The sequence below is a fragment of the Lontra canadensis genome, unplaced genomic scaffold, assembly GCF_010015895.1.
Source record: "Lontra canadensis isolate GAN:19392208 unplaced genomic scaffold, GSC_riverotter_1.0 scaffold26, whole genome shotgun sequence".
Taxonomy (NCBI): Eukaryota; Metazoa; Chordata; class Mammalia; order Carnivora; family Mustelidae; genus Lontra; species Lontra canadensis.
In genome coordinates this window covers 3362774-3382143 of record NW_022631020.1, presented here as the reverse complement: position 1 = coordinate 3382143, position 19370 = coordinate 3362774, and the positions used below count along the sequence as shown (strand labels likewise).

At 44.4% G+C, this 19370-nt stretch overlaps 1 protein-coding gene across 3 annotated transcripts in view; it reads left to right on the top strand.

Annotated features, from left to right (window-relative positions):
- Positions 1-19370, top strand: part of CLDN10 (claudin 10) — a 125039-nt gene that overhangs the window by 98702 nt on the left and 6967 nt on the right. For 2 of the 3 annotated variants that reach the window (XM_032864148.1, XM_032864149.1), the window contains exons 2-3: positions 10590-10751; positions 10840-10921. In XM_032864148.1, the coding sequence (XP_032720039.1) occupies positions 10590-10751; positions 10840-10921 (244 nt within the window). Of the gene's footprint in view, positions 1-1779; positions 2043-10589; positions 10752-10839; positions 10922-19370 lie in introns of those variants that run through there. The other variant, XM_032864147.1, reaches the window with a different exon arrangement.

Genomic DNA, 19370 nt, shown 5'->3' with positions numbered 1-19370 from the left:
CACAACACAGCTGCTGGGGCTGCTGCCTGGCTCTAGAGTAGGACTTACCTTGTGTTGTCTCAGCACAGATGACTGCATTTATGTGGAAGAAAAAGAGACAGGTTTGAGCTCATTATACAGAAAAACTTTCTAAAAGGCTGTCAACCCAATACAAAACAAAACCAGAACATATGCACCGAACCCCATGGGCCTGAAATTGTAACATGAACCAAATACTATCTCAAGAAATAGACTAATTGGGCTGAGTGTGGAGTGTGTCCTAACGGTCTCCAAAGGTCCTTCCTAATGTAAATTTTGGTAATTCTATAGTCCAAACCTCTCTTTTCTTCACAGACATCTAATCACTTCTACTTTCATTCTGTACCAATTTGGTTGAAACAAAAAGTGACAAGAGCCCACTTATCGCGATGAGCACTGAGCAACGTATAGCATCGCTGAATTCTGTATTGTACACCTGAAACTAATATTAACACTATATGTTAAGTATACTGGAATTAAAATTGAAAAAGATATTAAAAGACAGTGACAAAGAGGCATTGAGAAATTCTTCACAATGAGTGAAAGTGTGAAGCAGAGGGTTAGCAACTAGCTTTATTGTAGAGGACTGATCTACAGGTTTTTAGACCTTTGGTTACTTTTGGCAGGAAGTGAATCCTGAAAGCTCATACCAAGAACCGCAAGAACTTTAAAGGGACAAATAACCCCATAATAAAGCCAGTGTCTTTGTTCTCTCATTTACGCCCAGATTCATGACCTCAGAAACTGAAAGGACAACTTGATCTTTATGTTTAATTCGATACAGCAATGAAGACACGAATGAGCTTATTTTTCATTTAGGTGCAAAAGGTGGCAGTCCCAAAAAATAAAGTAAAACAAGATACGGAACAGTGTTCACTGTGACAGAGCCATCAGCTGATAGAACAGACTCGCAGAACTGGGAGCCAGACGGGACGTCCAGGGAAAATGTCTTAACTGCTTGTCCTACGCGTACTGCGCGAGCGCAAGCAGGCCAGCCTTGAGGCTGGAACATTCAAGATCAAAATTGCGAGGAAGGCTGCCACTGAGCTCGTGCGCTCCACATGCTGCGGTCTTGAATTTAAGCCTGTGCCCCACACCTCTTACCATGACTTTCTGCATATCGCGGGGCCAAAAAAGAACTGCAGGGATTTGAGAGCAAGGCCTATTTCAAGCCCAGAACTGCAGTGGTCCCTCCGTGACAGGCTGAACAGGGTCACGCAGAGGAGCGTAGCGTGAAAACCTTTAGAGTTCAGCAAGCCTAGGGCTGCGGCGTGATCAGGCAGGCCGCGCCCTTTCGGAACTCACAAAAGGCTTTTTCGGCTCTGCTTCGGCACTCTAGAAGCCGAGCTACTTGCCAGGGGTAGGACGGGGGAGGAGGGGGAGGCTGGGCGGGGAGGAGGGAGGGTGTGGGTGGGACGAAGCGGGCTGTCCACGTCCTGCTGCCAGTCTGCCCAACAGCATCGCCGCTCTCCAGGGTCCCGGCCTCGAGATACACGGGCTGGGGGCGAGGGGAGCGCAGGCCACGTTTCCCCCAGCCCCCCGACCCTGGGCGCCCAGCCAGCTGGCTGGAGAGAACCCAGGCAGCGAGCGTAAGAGCTTCCCGCCAGCCCTCTCCGCCCCGGAGGGAGCGTCCTGTCCTCCGGCCGGTTCGCGCCCCCTAGCGCGGGTCCGCGGACGGGGCGGGGCGGGGCGGAGCGGGGCGGAGCGGGGCGGGGCGGGGCGGGGCGGAGCCCCGGGGCCGGGAGCGCGGGGGGTCGTGGCGCCCAGTGGAGGCGCGAGCGCGAGCGCGGCTGCAGCAGGCGGCATGGCGAGCACGGCCTCGGAGATCATCGCCTTCATGGTTTCCATCTCCGGCTGGGTGCTGGTGTCCTCCACGCTGCCCACCGACTACTGGAAGGTGTCCACCATCGACGGCACGGTCATCACCACCGCCACCTATTGGGCCAACCTGTGGAAGACGTGCGTTACCGACTCCACGGGCGTCTCCAACTGCAAGGACTTCCCCTCCATGCTGGCGCTGGACGGTCTGCATCCCCTCGGCCCCTGCCCCCGGCCCTCGCTCCAGCCCGGCGGGGCAGCGGGGCGCCCTCTTGGCCCCCTGACCCCTCCCCCCGGCGGGACTCCCTCCGAGGCCAGGGCCCGCTTTACCCCCAGAGCCTGAGGGAGCCGCGGAGAGCCCCATGCCCTTCGCCGCCGTGTCCGGACGCGTGTCCCGCGGGGGCGCCTGCCCGAGCCCGGCACCCCGGGGCGGGAGAGGGGGACACACCTGGTGGGGAGGGTGGGCGACTCAGGAGTCGGGAGGGGGGTGCGGAGGGAAGCACCGTTGCAGTCCCGAGAGTCGAGGACACGGTTGGGGGATCCCCATCTCTCGGGGACTGTTAGGACACGGAGTGACGCTGGTCTCCTTCACCCGGCACTCCCCGAAAGAGCTGGATCCTGAGTAAAGTGGTATCATCCACATGTCAAAGCCAAATTTGCTTGTCCTCAACTCCCTTTAACCGTTTTGTCAAGTTCTTTTAAAAATAGGCAAGGGGGAAATAAACATATTGCGGGGAGTGTCAACCGGTTCCCGCCTCTCCCCACCCCCCTCCCCAAGGGAGAAAGAAAACAACCCCACGCTTCAACAAATGTGTCCTCCTGGGCTTTAATGCTTCCTCCAAGTTTTAGACAAATAAATAGGCCTTGCCTGTGCCGCAGTGGGTAGAGAATCCTGGCTAGCAAGAATCTTGTGCCAGAGACTGCCAAGGCCTGTATCGGTGCCTCCCTCATCTGCTCTCAGGGTCTCTCTCCTGTGGTTCTTTTGTAGATTGTTTGTTTTTAGTTGTGTTCTCTATTGTATTGCATTAGAGCAACAGGTAGATGGTCACATAGAAAACTGGTGTTTTAGTTTATTTTTTATTTTCTTGGAGATTTTATTTATTTATTTGACAGATCACAAGTAGACAGAGCAGCAGGCAGAGAGGGGGAAGCAGGCTCCCTGCTGAGCAGAGAGCCTGATGGGGGTCTTGAACCCAGGACCCTGAGATCACGACCTGAGCCGAAGGCAGAGGCTTAACCCACTGAGCCACCCAGGCGCCTCTCTGTTTTAGTTTTGGGAGGAGTGGGTGTCAGCCCAGTTACCATGACTGCTCAAGTTCTAGGTTTGCCGGGACTCCGTAGATCCAGGCACAAATTGAAGGACAGTCATTTGCATTACCTCTAGTTTCGAGGTGTTTTCTTTCCTTCTTTTTTTTAAATAAAAAAGTTTTGTTTTATTATTCCATGACAGGTTTTTATTTGAATGGCTGATTCAATAAAAGACAAGAATTAATTCCCCTAACACAGTGTTTGCCACAAAAAGCAAACTCTTGCTCAGTGTGGTATTTGATGGAACCTCCATACATGCCTGGTTTTAGATGGGTGACACCCAGGTCTTGGTCCTGATGTGTAAAAGAAGTAGCTGGGACACTGTTGATGCCCTAGAATTACTGGTGAATTTCCCGTGCTCTGTAGAGCACACATTCAGGTAGATGCTTTGAACAGGCAGGCTCTTGTTTCTGTGGTTTACATTCGGGAACTGGGGATTGATGGTTACTGTCCAAAATGCATTCTTCTGCTGTTACCTGTACTGTTACTTGAGATAGTGTGCCAGATCCGATCTCTTCTATAAGACAGCTGGGGGACAAGAGAGAGAGGAGTGAGGAAGAAAGGCTCCGTGAAGAGTGGCGGGGTGCAGAATGGTGAGGTTGTCGCCTTATGAGAGTGCAATTAGCATGGAGACTTGAGGGGCAGGTTGGGTAGTGAGGAGGGAGGGGGGCATAGCCCTCAATTATGAGGCTTTGGAGAGAGTTGAGGTTGGAGAAAAGAAAGGATTGACATTAATGTACAACCCAACTTGCAAAATGGCCTTTCATGTGTGCTCATGTGTCTAGGAAATGACTTTAAAAAAACACAAATGACTTCATACTCCCTGTTGCTCTGCAGTATTCTAAAATTAATAACATACCCTTCCCAGCCAGCACATATAGAAGTAACTCTTTCTAACAACTGCATAGGGTTCGTAAGTCTGGACAGACTGGTTTGCTGAACTATTTTCTCATTGTTGGACGAAGGGCCCTTTCCAGCGTGTCGTTGGTGGTGGTGCTGCACTGAAAATCTTAATATTCAACTCTTTGTGCACTTGTGTATTTCTGTAAAGTAGATACTGAGAAATGGTACTGTCAGGGGGTAGATGATACATTTTAATGTTCGGTTTATAGCGCCAAATCGCAGTCCACCAACATACGAGGATGCCTGTTTCTCTGCATTCTCACCACTAAGTTTTTCATCCAGCATCGTAGGTGACATAGTATCCTGTTATCATTTTCATCAGTATTTCCCAAGTTTTTGCCAATGATTTTTACCACTTTATCATGTATTTATTGACCACTTACTTTCTTTCTCTTTCATACATTGCCTGTCTATATCTTATGCCTATAGTCTCTTGTTTCCTCTCGATATAAATGATTGTTTTTTTTTGTTTTTATTTTATTTTTATTTTATTTAGTGTTTCAAAATTCATTGTTTATGCACCACACCCAGTGCTCCATGCAATACGCGCCCTCCTTAATACTCATCACCAGGCTCACCCATCCCCCCACCCCTCCCCTCCAAAACCCTCAGTTTGTTTCTCAGAGTCCACAGTCTCTCATGGTTTATCTCCCCCTCTGATTTCCACCATCTCACTTCTCTCCATCTCCCCATGTCCTCCATGTTATTCCTTATGCTCCACAAGTAAGTGAAACCATAGGATAATTGACTTTCTCTGCTTGACTTATTTCACTCAACATAATCCCCTCCGGTCCCATCCATGTCGATACAAAGTTGGGTATTCATCCTTTCTGATGGAGGCATAATACTCCATTGTATATATGGCCCATATCTTCTTTATCCATTTGTCCGTTGAAGGGCATCTTGTTCTTTTCACAGTTTGGCAACTGTAGCCATTGCTGCTATGAACATTGGGGTGCATGTGTCCATTCTTTTCATTACATCTGTCTCTTTGGGGTAAATACCCAGTAGTGCAATTGCCGGGTCATAGGGTAGCTCTATTTTTAACTTTTTGAGGAATCTCCACGCTGTTTTCAAAAGTGGCTGCACCAACTTGAATTCCCACCCACAGTGTAAGAGGGCTCCCCTTTCTCCACATCCTCTCCAACACTTGTTGTTTACTGTCTTATTAATTTTGGCCACTCTAACTGGTGTAAGGTGGTATCTCAATGTGGTTTTGATTTGAATCTCCCTGATGGCGAGTGATGATGAACATTTTTTCATCTGTCTGTTAGCCATTTGTATGTCGTCTTTGGAGAAGTGTCTGTTCATGTCTTCTGCCCATTTTTTGATATGACTATCTGTTTTGTGTGTGTTGAGTTTGAGGAGTTCTTTATAGATCTTGGGAATCAGCCCTTTGTAGTGTCATTTGCAAATACCTTCCTCCATTCCATGGAAAGTGATTGTTTTTAAGATTTTATTTTTAAGTAATCTCTACACCCAATGTGGGGCTCAAACATACAACCCCGAGGTCAAGAGTCTTAGGCTCTACCAACGGAGCCAGCCAGGCACCCCTAAATAATTTTTTTTTTAACTTTATTTCTTTATCCACACAGTTTCTACACCCAGTGTGGGGATCAAACTCACAGCCCCACAGATCAAGAGTCTTCTGACTGAGCCAGCCTAGTGCCCATAAATGATTTTTTTTTTAAATTTTGGAGGTCAGTCCTTGACTTGTTATATACGTTACAATTTCAGCCCATTGCTTGTCTTTACATTTATGACACCTGTTCTTATACAAAACTTTGACATGTGTACTATGATCAAATTTATAAATTTCTTCCTGCCACCTCTGCCTTCTGTGGCTTAAGACAGCATTGCCAGAGTGTTAAGCCTTACTTTTCTGTGTCTCTCAGAATAACATCTTGGGGGGTTTAATCACATAGCTTTGTTTTCACGTAGAGGAGTTGATCCCCCCATCCTACAAGCTGACCTTCCCAGAGCAGGCCCCTCCATAAGGTGTCTGCTGTATTCCCCAGGGCAGCTGCATCTGGTGGAGGCTGGTTCTGAGAGGTCCAGCCAACATCGCACGGCCCATTGGACTCCCTGACACTCCTTTGAAGGGGCAGAGAAGGCTGCATTACCGTAGGCCTTGGTGATCACAGGCCTGAGCAAGCCGGTCCTCCCCTTAAACCAGGCAGAGGCTCTAGATTGAAAAAAGAATCCAGAAAGGAAAAGAGAAGGCCCACAACTCTCTCTAGTCTTAGGTGGAAGAAGGAGCTTCTTGGGTATAGATGATGGTGACATTTTTCCCAGCATCATCCCTGTAAGGAAAATGAGACCAAGAAAAGCTAAATGTGTAGATTTAATTTTACATTAAGATGCCAACTCCAAGTTCTGGTTAGAATCCATCTTAGTATGGTGGAAGGGAAGCTTTGGTGAGTTTCTTAAAACTCACCGGACGCTGCTTGTACCGTTCGTCTTGCGAAGGAAGTGCTCTTATCCCTGTTTTACAGACGAGAACACTGAGGCTCCAGAGAGATAAGGTCATGTAATCAAGACACAGAGAAGGTAAATAAGTAGAAGACCCAGAGCTGAGCCTCAGGCTTCATGCCTTCCTCCCATTCCATCTTCTTTCGGAGGATTTGCAAAAGCCACACAAAGCTACCCACATAAGAAAAGCACGTTCTTTTTTCTCCCCCCTCTCTACCAGCTCACAAGAGTGCTATTAGGGAGTTGTCTCCACCAGGTGGATGTTTTCATTTTTGCTCATTTGAAATGGAAAATAAGGCACACATCATTTGGAAATCACTTAACTTTTAAGGGACACCTTGAAGGTTTCCTCCAGCGGAATTCGTTAAAGTCTCTGTATTTTACTAATTGAAAATTTCACGGTGGAACAAGCTCATGATTTCTGTTTATCTCCAGCTCCCATGCCTCTCAAAGCACCGCACGGTCTTCATCTAAGAATCATTTTCAGCAAAGTTGTTTTTAGTACCTGCTATCTATTTGTGTTAGTGGGAATGTTTGCCATTTCTTCCAAGAGAGTTAACTATAAATTATACGGCAGAGAACTTCTAAGTAAATATGTTCATGCCTCAGCACTTTAATGTGTTAATTAGCTATTAAAGGTGTCAGTAAATTAGACCTGTCAAAAATAATGGCCTCCTTGACTGGGTTTTACTGCCACTTCACTTACTTACAAGTTTTGCCCTCTGGAACTGTTAATAAGCAAAGCTGTAGAGGTTAGCCTTGCAGAAGATAAACTCTTGAGTTTGTTGGAACTCAACCTGAGGCCTGCGTCTGTGGGTGTTTTAAGGACTGTTAGCCCCAAATTTACACAATCCAGGCTTACCAACACCTGGATTCCATCTACCACCAGCAGCCAGGGTGGTCTTTATCCTGCGGAGAACCCCGGTCCCTACTCTTTGTTCCCTCTAGCCAATGATTGTATGGTCAGGCGCCTTCCTTTGTTCATACAGCAAATTAGCAGTTTCCCCGCTGCTGTTGGAGGCTGGAGACAGGTACTTTTCCCTCCAGGTCAGGGTTCTTCTGGTGGTTACTGAGCAAGGACCCGAGCTCATCAGGGACTGTATTTCTCCTCTCCTGCTTGTGCCAGGAGACGAGTCCTGCTGCAGACCCGAGGGCTGAGACAGGAGAACAGGAGGAGAACCTCAGAAAGAAGTATTAGGAGTAAACGGTTGAATACAGTTTAAAGACTCGTGGTGTTTTCATATGAAGTCAGATGAAGGATAGAACGCACCAGCCTGAGATTCTTGCCCCCATCTACATCTGGGAAAACTCATCCTGTGTTCTAAACGATCAGATTGTAGGATTTCGCCTTTTGCCAGGCTCCTGCTTCTGCTCATCAAGCCTGTATGATTGCGAAAGTAAATGAAGTTTTCTAAGATAATATTTATGCATATATTATAGAGGCTACCTCTCATACAGACTGTTTTCTCTGCTTTGTGATTGCAGCAAGTCAGCTAACATACCTCTAAACCAGAGATTGCAATAAATCTCCGAAAAAAAATGAAACCACACTGTCCCAGGAGTTCTGGTGGTAAATGATGAGCCAGTTGTGGTTATCCTGATAGATGTTCTCCAGTCTTTTGAGGGCAAAGGGCCTTCCTCTCCATCTGTGCTTCTGCCTGCCTCTCTGCTCCCCGACCACCCCTCTCCCCAGGTCTGGCTGGGGGACTAAGGGTGGAAATTAAAAAAAAAACAAAAACAAAACCTGGCTCAGTCTTATGCAGCAGAGACCCAGATAGCCTTGCAGCATTATAATTGCTACCAAAATAAGCCTCCTTTGTCCTGTTGCGCTAATAATAAATTTGTTTTGCTGTTTTTGATAACCTCACTACCAGCAGAACTATTTTGTCTGTGGAAGTAGTTCACATTATAAAATAGAACATTGTCACTGCTGTCTACCTTCATGGAGGCCTAAATGTGTTGCAATTAAACTGAGCACTTTTAGAGTGCTATTCAAAATAGATCCTAGCAATGGAATTGAGGCTTAAAATTTCATTTCAAAGCAACGTGGGCTGGAAGTGACCTGTCAGCCTCATTTCTTGAATTTATAATTACCACAGTATTAGAATTATTACTTATTGTAGGCTTTCCCTGGATACTACCAATAAATGACTTGCTGTATTTATGAATCTTTTCAAATTAGAAAACTTAATTCCATATGTAAGCCTGACGTACACATATGTTCATTTACTCAACAAACATTTACTTACAGCTGGTATATGCCATCGCTATTTCAGGTTGAAATATGGCCCTGTTTCAGGCTGAAATGAAAATGACCTTATGTGCTTAAAATGTATGGGTTTCAATTCTGTTAATTTAAAATTTGTTAGTGTCTGGACAAAAGCCACGTTGAAGTTGACCCCCACCTTGGCTCTGCAAGTAAGAACAGGTGGTTAAGAAAATGGGTGGTGCCAGGAAATGATCAGACAACCCAATAGAATGAGGTTTTGGGGGGGCTTGGAAAGCATCCATTTGTGTGTATGTAGTTAATTTCATAATGACAGAGTATTCTTTTAGTAAACAACTCTGCTTTTTAAAAATTAAAAAAAAATTTTATTATGTCATGTTATTTACCATACAGTACATCATTAATTTTTGATGTCACATTCCGTGATTCATTATTTGTGTATAACACCCGGTGCTCCATGCAACCCATGCCCTTCTTCATACCCATCACTGGGCCAACCTATCCCACCTCTCTGAAACCCTTAGTCTGTTTCCCAGAGCCCATAGTCTCTCATGGTTCATCTCCCCCTCTTGATTCCCCCCCCTTCATTTTTCCCTTCCTTCTCCTAATGTCCTCCATGCTGTTCCTTATGTTGCACAAGTAAGTGAAACCATATAATTGTCTTTCTCTGCTTGACTTACTTCACTCAGCAGAATCTCCTCTAGTCCCATCCATGCCGATGCAAATGGTGGACATTCATCCTTTCTGATGGCTGAGTAATATTCCATTGTCTACATGAACCACATCTTCTTTATCCATTCGTCTGTTGTAGGGCATCTCAGCTCTTTCCACAGTTTGGCTATTGTGGACATTGCTGCAGTGAACATTGGGGTGCATGTGGCCCTTCTTTTCACTACATCTGTATCTTGGGGTAAATACCCAGTAGTGCAATTGCTGGGTCATAGGGTAGCTTTATTTTTAACTTTTGAGGAAACTCCACACTGTTGTCCAAAGTGGCTGCACCAGCTTGCATTCCCACCAACAGTGTAAGAGAACAATCCTGCTTTTCTTTTTTTTATAAAGATTTTATTTATTTATTTGACAGACAGAGATCACAAGTAGGCAGAGAGGCAGGCAGAGAGAGAGAGGAGGAAGCAGGCTCCCCGCTGAGCATAGAGCCCGATGTGGGGCTCGATCCCAGGACCCTGGGATCATGACCTGAGCCGAAGGCAGAGGCTTTAACCCACTGAGCCACCCAGGCGCCCCCCAATCCTGCTTTTCTAAACCCGGTTTTCCTCTGTGTGCTCCGAAAATAATAAAATGTCATTAAAATACTTCTTGATTTAGACTCATCATGGTTTCTGATGGGATTCCAGTTGGCCTCATTTATGAGGTTCCACTAATATCAGAATGCCATGCTGTCCAATTATAAATTTTTATAATCTCAAAACCATGAAAACATCCATCTCAAAGGTCAAATGTGCAAAGGAGGAGAAGGGTTGAGACAGTGGCAGACGATGTTTCTTACGGAGAAGGATTTTGTAGTCAGAACAGGGTGGAATCTGTTTTAGTCTCTTACTGACTCATCTCTGGTGTATCCTATAACCTCTGGTGCCTCCGTGTCCTCACCTGTGAATGTGGGAATACCAGTGCTCAAGGGGTCTATCCTGAGGACTCTGCACACCCTGATCCTAGAAGTGTGATTTCCTGGCTTGCTTGTCTTATGATGATGGTTTTTGTTTGTTTGTTTGTTTTTGTTTTCCAGAAAACAGAGTGATCACTCAGAAGGACAGTGCAAAATGGGGATTTCTCCCTGGACAGCCACATGAATTCTGTTAATGGAGATGACCTATTCTAATTGCAGGTTATATCCAGGCATGTAGAGGACTTATGATTGCTGCTGTCAGCCTGGGCTTTTTTGGTTCCATATTTGCCCTGTTTGGAATGAAGTGTACCAAAGTCGGAGGCTCAGATAAAGCCAAAGCTAAGATTGCTTGTTTGGCTGGGATTGTATTCATACTGTCAGGTAAATAGTAACTTTCTCTCAAACAAGGTACTTCACGATGTTAATGATAGGACACTAACCACGATTCTTTCCTTCTGATACCTTGTAGGGTTGTGCTCAATGACTGGTTGTTCCCTGTATGCAAACAAAATCACAACGGAATTCTTTGATCCTCTCTATGTTGAGCAGAAGTAAGTACTCTTCTCAGTCTGTCTGTTTCTAGCTTACAGGAAATGTACGCAGATTAATCTTCTAAATTAAGTTACATAAATTCCTTACATGGTGCATTTAAGTGAGACAGGCTCATCAGCAGTGTTCGATGACATCATTTCAAGAGTAAACATGTTCTGTGCCTCATTGGCAAAAGATGCATCTAATCACTGCGTGGGTGTCACGTAGTGTCTTGTCTCTAAAAAGCTCAAGGCATAGGATTTAAAATTCTAAACGTCATCCACTGGACATCATTCATTTGGGGTCAAGTAGAGGGAAAGTGGAAGAGATGTGGGGGCAGGGGAGAAAGAATGATGCTGTGTGATCACAGGAAATGAAGAGCTGGCTTTGACCGATAGCCATCCGGATTGACAGCTGCCAGCTGCTGGCATCTGGGCCAGGGGCCATTGCCGTTTCAGATGCTGATCTGGAAACCGCGACCATGCTCCCGAAGATTAGGGGTCTGTGAAGGAAGTATCACTTTTTTCATTTTTACTTAGCCTTTTAAACTAGCTCCTTGATGAACTGCAATCAATCAACCTTTATTTTAAAAAATGTACATGATGCAGGGTTTAAAAAAAAAAAAATGCTCCCGCAGTGGCGCAGACACCACCCAATTGTGACCGGTGTGGGTTGCAGGTGAATGGTTTGGCATTTACAGATGAGTTTGTTGGAGGGGGTTGGTTTTTAACTATGGGCTATTGGTTTTTATAGTTTCCCTAGGCTTATTTCTTTGCCTTGGGAAAACCCCAGGGATACCAAATTAGAAACAATGATATATGCAGTATTTTGTCTCTCACAAGAATATGCCCACATAGCCCTGTAGAAAGCCACATCTGTACGCATGTGGATAATTAGCAGCTGGGCTGGTGATGCTTTCAGTCTTCAGGTCAAGTGTTACTGAATTTTCCAAAAAAGTTACTAAAATTGCTGGCTAGGTGTGCATTCCTTTTTTCTGGTGGGTTTCAGAATCTTCAGGGAATTGATTTGTTAGTTCTGTCTTTAGTGTCTGTCTTTTATTCATAAATAACAGGTGCTTAGATAATGAAATAGAATGAAAATAGTCACTACTACGTGTTGGGCCCCTACCATGCACCAAGCAGAGCATTGCAAATATTCTTTTATTTTATTCTTGCAACAATCTTATAAAGTAGGTTCTCTTGGTACGACCTTTTTGAAAATGGATGTATGCAGTTAATGTGTACAAGGGAACCTGGACTAAACCAGTACTGTCTGATCGGGCTAGGAGTCAGACCATGCATGCTTGCTCTAAGACGCGTGGTTTACAATACTTGATTTCATAATTTTGGTGACCGTATCCTATACATATTTTTTTCATCATGGGAGTTTCTTTTGTATGATTTTAATAACTATTTTAAATTTTATTAAATGGGAAACAAAATGACTGTTTTGGACCCCAGTATAATTTTTACTCTCCTGCCTATGTTGGAAAAATGGGTTCTGATTTATAAATTTTCTCCTAATGTTTGATAATGAGATTTGTACAGGTGTGCATGACACCAGACATTGAGATGAAAACTGAGACCATGCTCCTGGAGATAGGAAGCATGTTAATGATATTTAAATGAAATATAATTTTCCTCAAATGATACATTTTTATTTCAGGCTTTGGTATCCTAAATGTATAACAAAACAGTATTTCTCATGATTTACTGTATTAAAGACATTGCTCACATTTCTGGATTAACTCTTCTAATTGCTGTCTTTGTTTTCCTGGCAATAATTAAGGAAGTCTTTTTCAGAATCTTAAAAATCATTTTTGTCCTTTCTCAGAAGGTCAAGGCTAATTCATATATACCCTGTAACTTAAGCCTGTCCTTTGTGTGATTTTTTTTTCCAGTACTTGCTGTATACTCAGTCACCTAATTCAGTTTTGTGCCATCAGAATTTCTGATTTTCTTTTAGATTTTGGCTAAACTCAGTTCAGTGATTATGGACTATGAGATGTTTTCTTCATTTCCACATTCTTGGTGCAACATTGAACTATCCCATTCCCTGTAATAATCTGTCGGCATTCCTCTCTCTACTTGGGCCTGCTCCGTCTACATTCTCACCCATAAAATCAGGATAATAATGGCACTCTATTCGTGGAGTTACTGTGGGAATTTGGAGAGTGTGTATATATATATGCTTAGAACTGATTAGAACACAGGAAACCCCGTGTACCCTATTACTGTATTGCGTTAGCTATTATTAAGATAACTTTTAAAATTGTGTGTAGTATTTAAGATGTGGCTTATCTTTATAGATGCTTTGATTAGCTCTCTTCTGAAGTGACTTAAAAATATAACACCTGCATTTGGCAATTTACCTCACGTAATTAAAAACACAAGAGCGAAGCACTTTTTGAAAAGCAACAGGGCTTATAAACCGGTAATATTTACAAATAACAGCCCCTTCACACAACACACTGAGAGAAAATATAAACTTTACTAATTATAACCGCTGCATATTGAGAACATGTTAGCTCCTTGAGATAAGAACTCGCTCACGTCTGCATCTCCGACAGTGCCTTTGCGCAAAGGCAGACAGTCCATTCAGATGAAGGAATTACCAAGCCCTGAGAACTGTAAATGTGACCAGATTCTGATTACTCATCATGGTAGAAAAGAGGCATAAAGGACAGGTGACATCTTCTGGAATTCTCAGGCTTCACTGAAACAAACTCCCTTCTCTAAAAGCCAGCAAATCAACCCTCTTGGCTTCATCTGTTTTCCTCTTATCAACAGCCTTAGTAGAGGACAGAGAGTTGAAAATTAGAAAGATTAAGAAGCTAGAAATTGGCTCTCCACACGAAATTCTTTTTTTTAATTAATTATTTTTATTAACATATAATGTATTATTTGCCCCAGGGGTACAGGTCTATGAACTGTCAGGCTTACACACTTCCCAGCACTGACCATATCACATACCCTCCCTAATGTCCGTAACCCAACCACCCTCTCCCTAACCCCTTACCTCCCAGCAACCCTCAGTTTGTTTTGTGAGATTAAGAGTCTCTTATGGTTTGTCTCCCTCCTGATCCCATCTTGTTTCATTTTTTCCTTCCCTACCCCCCACAACCCTCCACCCTGCCTTTCAAACTCCTTATATCAGGGAGATCATATGATAATTATTTTTCTCTGATAGCCTTATCTCGCTCAGCGTAATACCATCTAGTTCCATTCACATGGTTGCAAGTGGCAAGATTTCATTTCTTTTGATGGCTGTATAGTATTCCATCACATTTATATACCACATTTTCTTTATCCATTCATCTGTGGATGGACAACTAAGTTCTTTCCATAGTTCAGCTATTGTGGATATTGCTGCTATAAACATTCAGGTACATGTGCTCCTTCGGATCACTACATTTGTATCTTCGGGGTAAATACCCAGTGCTGCGATTCCTGGGTCATAGGGTAGCTCTATTTTCAACTTTTTGAGGAGCCTCCATACTGTTTTCCAGAGTGGCTACACCAGCTTGCATTCCCACCAACAGTGCAGGAGGGTTCTCCTTTCTCAGCATCTTTTCCAACAACTGTTGTTTCCTGACTTGTTAATTTTAGCCACTCTGACTGGTGTGAGGTGATATCTCACTGTGGTTTTGATTTGTATTTCCCTGATGACGAGTGATGTGGAGCACTTTTTCATGGGTCTTTTGGCCATTTGGATGTCTTCTTTGCAGAAATGTCTGTTCATGTCCTCCGCCCATTCCTTGATTGGATTATTTGTTCTTTGGATGTTGAGTTTAAGTTCTTTATAGATTTTGGACACTACCCCTTTATCTGATATGTCATTTGCAAATATCTTCTCCCATTCTGTCAGTTGTCTTTTGGTTCTGTTGACTGTTTCCTTGGCTGTCCACACGAAATTCTTAAAGTAGAATCTTTATTTATTTATTTTTTTTAAAGATTTTATTTAGTTATTTATTTGACAGAGAGAGAGAGAGAGAGCACAAGTAGACAGAGAGGCAGGCAGAGAGAGGGGGAAGCAGGCTCACTGCCGAGCAGAGAACCCGATGCGGGGCTCGATACCAGGACCCTGAGATCATGACCTGAGCCGAAGGCAGAGGCTTAACCCACTGAGCCACCCAGGTGCCCCAAAGTAGAATCTTTAAAGCAAGATTTTGATTTGGCCTCAGCCGGCATTTGCTAGAATTTCATCACCGGGGCTGGTGACTTAGTTTATGCATGAACTTAGGGATGTGTTGCAGAATCGAGGCTGAAGGCAGGGAAGCCCTAGGTGGGCTGGGGTTTGGAGAGTATGGCTGCAGGAAGATTCTGACTTTCGTTGGCAAGAGTTAGTTCCTTGAGGTCAGAAAACATGTATCCCATCACTGCCTAGCACCGTGCCTGGTAAGTGAAATTCTTATCTGTAGAACTGATCCTTTCAGGATCAGTGGGAAAGCTTGCCGTTGTCTCCCACCATGGTAGAGAGGAGAGCAAGAAGGCAGGCACGCTCACTCTCCTCTTCCCATCCTTATCTCATACCCTTCTTCCTAAAACCAGTTACCTCCAAGTGACCGCTCCCCCCACAGCCCTGGAAGCCATGGCTGAGGCACAGGTGGGTGTGTGTGTTTGATCTTCAGCAAGGCCGTGGGCTCTAGTTTCCATCTCTGGTGAGCAAATCGTAGCCGTCCCACATCTACCCCCTAAAATGCACTGGAAAATGGTCTGGGCTCAGAACCTACTTGTGTTGTTGTTTTGTTTTCCTTAGGATGCTGTGCTATATTAATTGAATCTTCTGTGGATTTCCAGGACATTCCTATGTAAGGTCTACCTTGGTGGCCTAGTTAGAAACACATACCTAAGCTCCTCAACAAAGTTCCTACTCCATTCCTTCTGTGTGCAAGGAACTCAGTAGGCACTTTACTGATGAGAGAAAACGAGTAGCTTCAAGTGTAGCTGGAGAAAAGATCAAGGCCGTAGCCATGCCCCCAGCATCCTGCTGTCTGTTCTGTGGCTTTGCATTCCGAAACCTGTCCTTGTTGGGAAGTTCTTCCTCCCAGGCTACGACACTTGACACAGTGGCAGTTCTTTAAAGAGTTACATCTGAAAAAAAATAAATAAATAAAAAAGAGTTACATCTGACTGTGTGTAACAGAGTTACATGTTACTGAACATGACTGTGGTCATGTTCTGCTATTTCCCCATTTTCCCTCTTTTGTTTTGCTTCTTTGCTCTCATTCAAGTTGTGATTATGTTTCATGATGGCAGGATGGGCTCCCACAAAGCCTTGAAAATGATTTCCCAACTCTCCCCTTTGGGCTATTTCAAATCAACTTCCTCCTTTTTATTAAAATAAAGCCTATCAAATCCAAAAAAAGTTTACCTTCCTGCAAGGTTATGGTAACTGGTACCCCCAGCATGATTCATCCTACCAGGGGGATGAAATTTAAATCAGTTTTTCCCACCACCACTTTGTCATCCAAACCACGAACTTCCTAAAGGTCTTGATTTGTTTTCTTAAATAAACTGTTCCAAGAAAGAATTTATGGACACAAAGAAACTTCTTTTCAAATCCGTGCAAGGTTGGAGCATTGAACCATTGCCCTAATTGAGGAAACAGGGCGTTGTGATCTTAGATTTATTCTCTTTTAGTATACGAGATTTATTGTTAATATTTTGGCTCAGATAGTCTCACATTTGGGCCTTATCCTCCGGGCTTACCTATTATTTTCAGAGTATTTAAAACCATAGATGTATTTATCCCTTGCACTCACTCTTGGCATACATTAAGTTTCCACCTTAGGGCTTAAGCTTTACTCGGGTCAAGGCTTTTCAGCACTGTGGTTATTTAGTAGTTAGAAATAAACAGCTGTCTACACTCTGATAAAGTCTCTCTTCTTGTTATCTGTCCAGTTCAACGAACAATGGATAATTCAAAGAGTCCCTCTCTAAATTACACATTTTCCTGGGTGTGTTTCAAAGGAGTATCGATCTCACTACATGACCTTGCCAAGATATTTGACTTCTCTCTTTTGTCCTCATTATAACTTAATGAATTATGAATGTTTGTTTATTTAAGCATACTCCACTGATGAGATTATCTGGAGAGTGGTTTAATATTGGTAAGCAGCTCACAGATTCTTGGACAAAGGGTTCCATGGATGTGTCAGATATCAAGAACAGAAACAATTCAGCGGTTAAATATTAAGAAGGGCAATTCCATGCCTTCACTGCGTTTAGTAGGAGCCCAGGCCGCTTCAGGTCACCACAATGGCTCTGATGCTTTTGGTAGGCTAGCATGACTTAAAAATACACTTGGAAACCAAATGTGTTTTGTTTTTACCAACCTGCACCTAAAGTCATGATTTCTGCCAGCTTGGTGTGCTTTCAGATGACTCTGCTTTCTGCACCCCCCCCCCCCCCCCACTCCCAGGCCCCCTTCCCTCTCCTTCTCACATACTGGCTAGCTCCTGCTTATCCTGCAGGACCTGTGTCCTGGGGAGGTGCCCCCCTGCGTGCTTCTGTTTGTTGCCCGCACTTGCTGCTCCCTCCCCCAGGCCAGACCAGCAGCATCTCCAAGCAGAGATCACATCTGGCTGATTTTGGAATCTCTTGTGCCTAGCCCATGCTCCATGACGTTTGTAGCAAGGATGGGCTGACAGCCGTGGTGTGTGACTATCTGTCTGCCTGTCTGTCTGCCTGCATCTCTCCTGCAGTGGAAAGACTGAGTACGTTTGTGGAGCTAGGCTGAAGGGAATGGGGACAGTATACATATACTGTTTCAGAGTGAGGACCTGGATTCCGTCCTTCTGGAACCCCAGCTCTGCCACTTATGCGTCGTGTAACCTTGAAGAAGATCCTTATCTTTTCTGGGCCCTGTGTCATCGTCAGTAATGCGGGGATAATAAATAAATATTCAGTGATTTAGAACCGTGCATCAGCACAGTAAGGACTCAGTAAATGTTAACTCTGATTTTTAAGGATACTGATGCTTAGGCCAGGTACCTTAATGCCACTGTTCCTTACTTTATGTGGTATGTTGAGGTTAGCCGCAGAGAGATGGGTCTTGAAATGCTGGAGACATTGAAATGATATCATTGAAGTGGTAACGCTTGGCTCTCAGATAGGAGGCATTTGGAAGGGGACCTAGCATGGAACCATTTAAAAGAAATAAGGGTTGAATACTTTCTTCTTTCTTCCCGATCACCTTGGTCATAGCATTGAGTTAGAGACGTGCAACCGCTTGAAACTGTCCAGTGCACAGACGTTCTGGAGGCCCTCCTCATGAGACCTGTCCTGCATACTTCTCCCCCAACACCCGGCTGATTCTAAAATGCTTCCAGGCAGCCCGTGGATGATTCTGAATAAAATGTGGGATACGTGTTCTGTTGACCCAGGCTTTTTGCTGCAAGTTCATCTGTGTATTTTTTTCTCAACACAAACAAATACACACATCCACCTGCGCACACACGGATTCTTGACCTGCGCTCAGTGGCGCAGGCTGTGCCCTCAGGGGTCCCAAGGCAGCATCAATTGTTCTAGGAATTTCCTGTCTGGAATCACAGCCTCCTCTGCCGTGTCCGCTATGCGGACTTCACAGTTGGTGTGCAAAGTTGTTACTGTACTGGCTTGAGCAGCAGGACTCAATACATCATTTCTCACCTGAAATCAAAGAAAACCCAGTAGACCCCCCCAGCCATCCATATGCATGGAGCTTAATGGCATGGACATTGCCAAACAACAGATTTGGTTTTTTTTTTTTTTTAAAGATTTTATTTATTTATTTATTTGTCAGAGAGAGAGAGAGAGCACAGGCAGGGGGAGCAGCAGGCAGAGACAGAGGGGGAAGCAGGCTCCCCGCTGAGCAAGGAGCCTGATGCGGGACTCGATCCCAGGACCCCGGGATCATAACCTGAGCCAAAGGCAGACGCTTAACCCACTGAGCCACCCAGCCTTCCCAACAGATTTGTTTTTGAAGTGAACTATGAAACTTTGGAGACAGGAGATACTTCTTCTAGATTGTAAGTTACCTTGGCTAATATTATATTAAGTTACACTGTGGATTTTTTTTTTTTTTTAATTTCCCTGAATACTTGGCAAGAATTGGACTTCTGTAAAGATACTCTGTGCACTTTACAGGATGTTGGAAAGGGAAGGCAGTAGAGAGGCGAAGAGGCAGTTAGCAGGCCAGCTCCTGCCCTCATCTTTGCTCCTCTGGGATCTTTAGGGAGATGAAGTTATCTGTCTGGTTAAGAGCTCTACTCCCTCCTGCTTCTCCATGTTAAGAGGATTGAAGAAGAAACATATATGCACCACAGTAGCATGTAGTATGTCACCAATAAGTGTTACCTGTTGTTAATATATGCCATTTGTAGGATTCTGAACGACCTTGTTGGTGAGTCATAACACAGAGAAAGATAATGCATGCTTGTCTGTTTTAATCTGGCCACAGAAGAACAATTTAGAATTGGCATCCAAA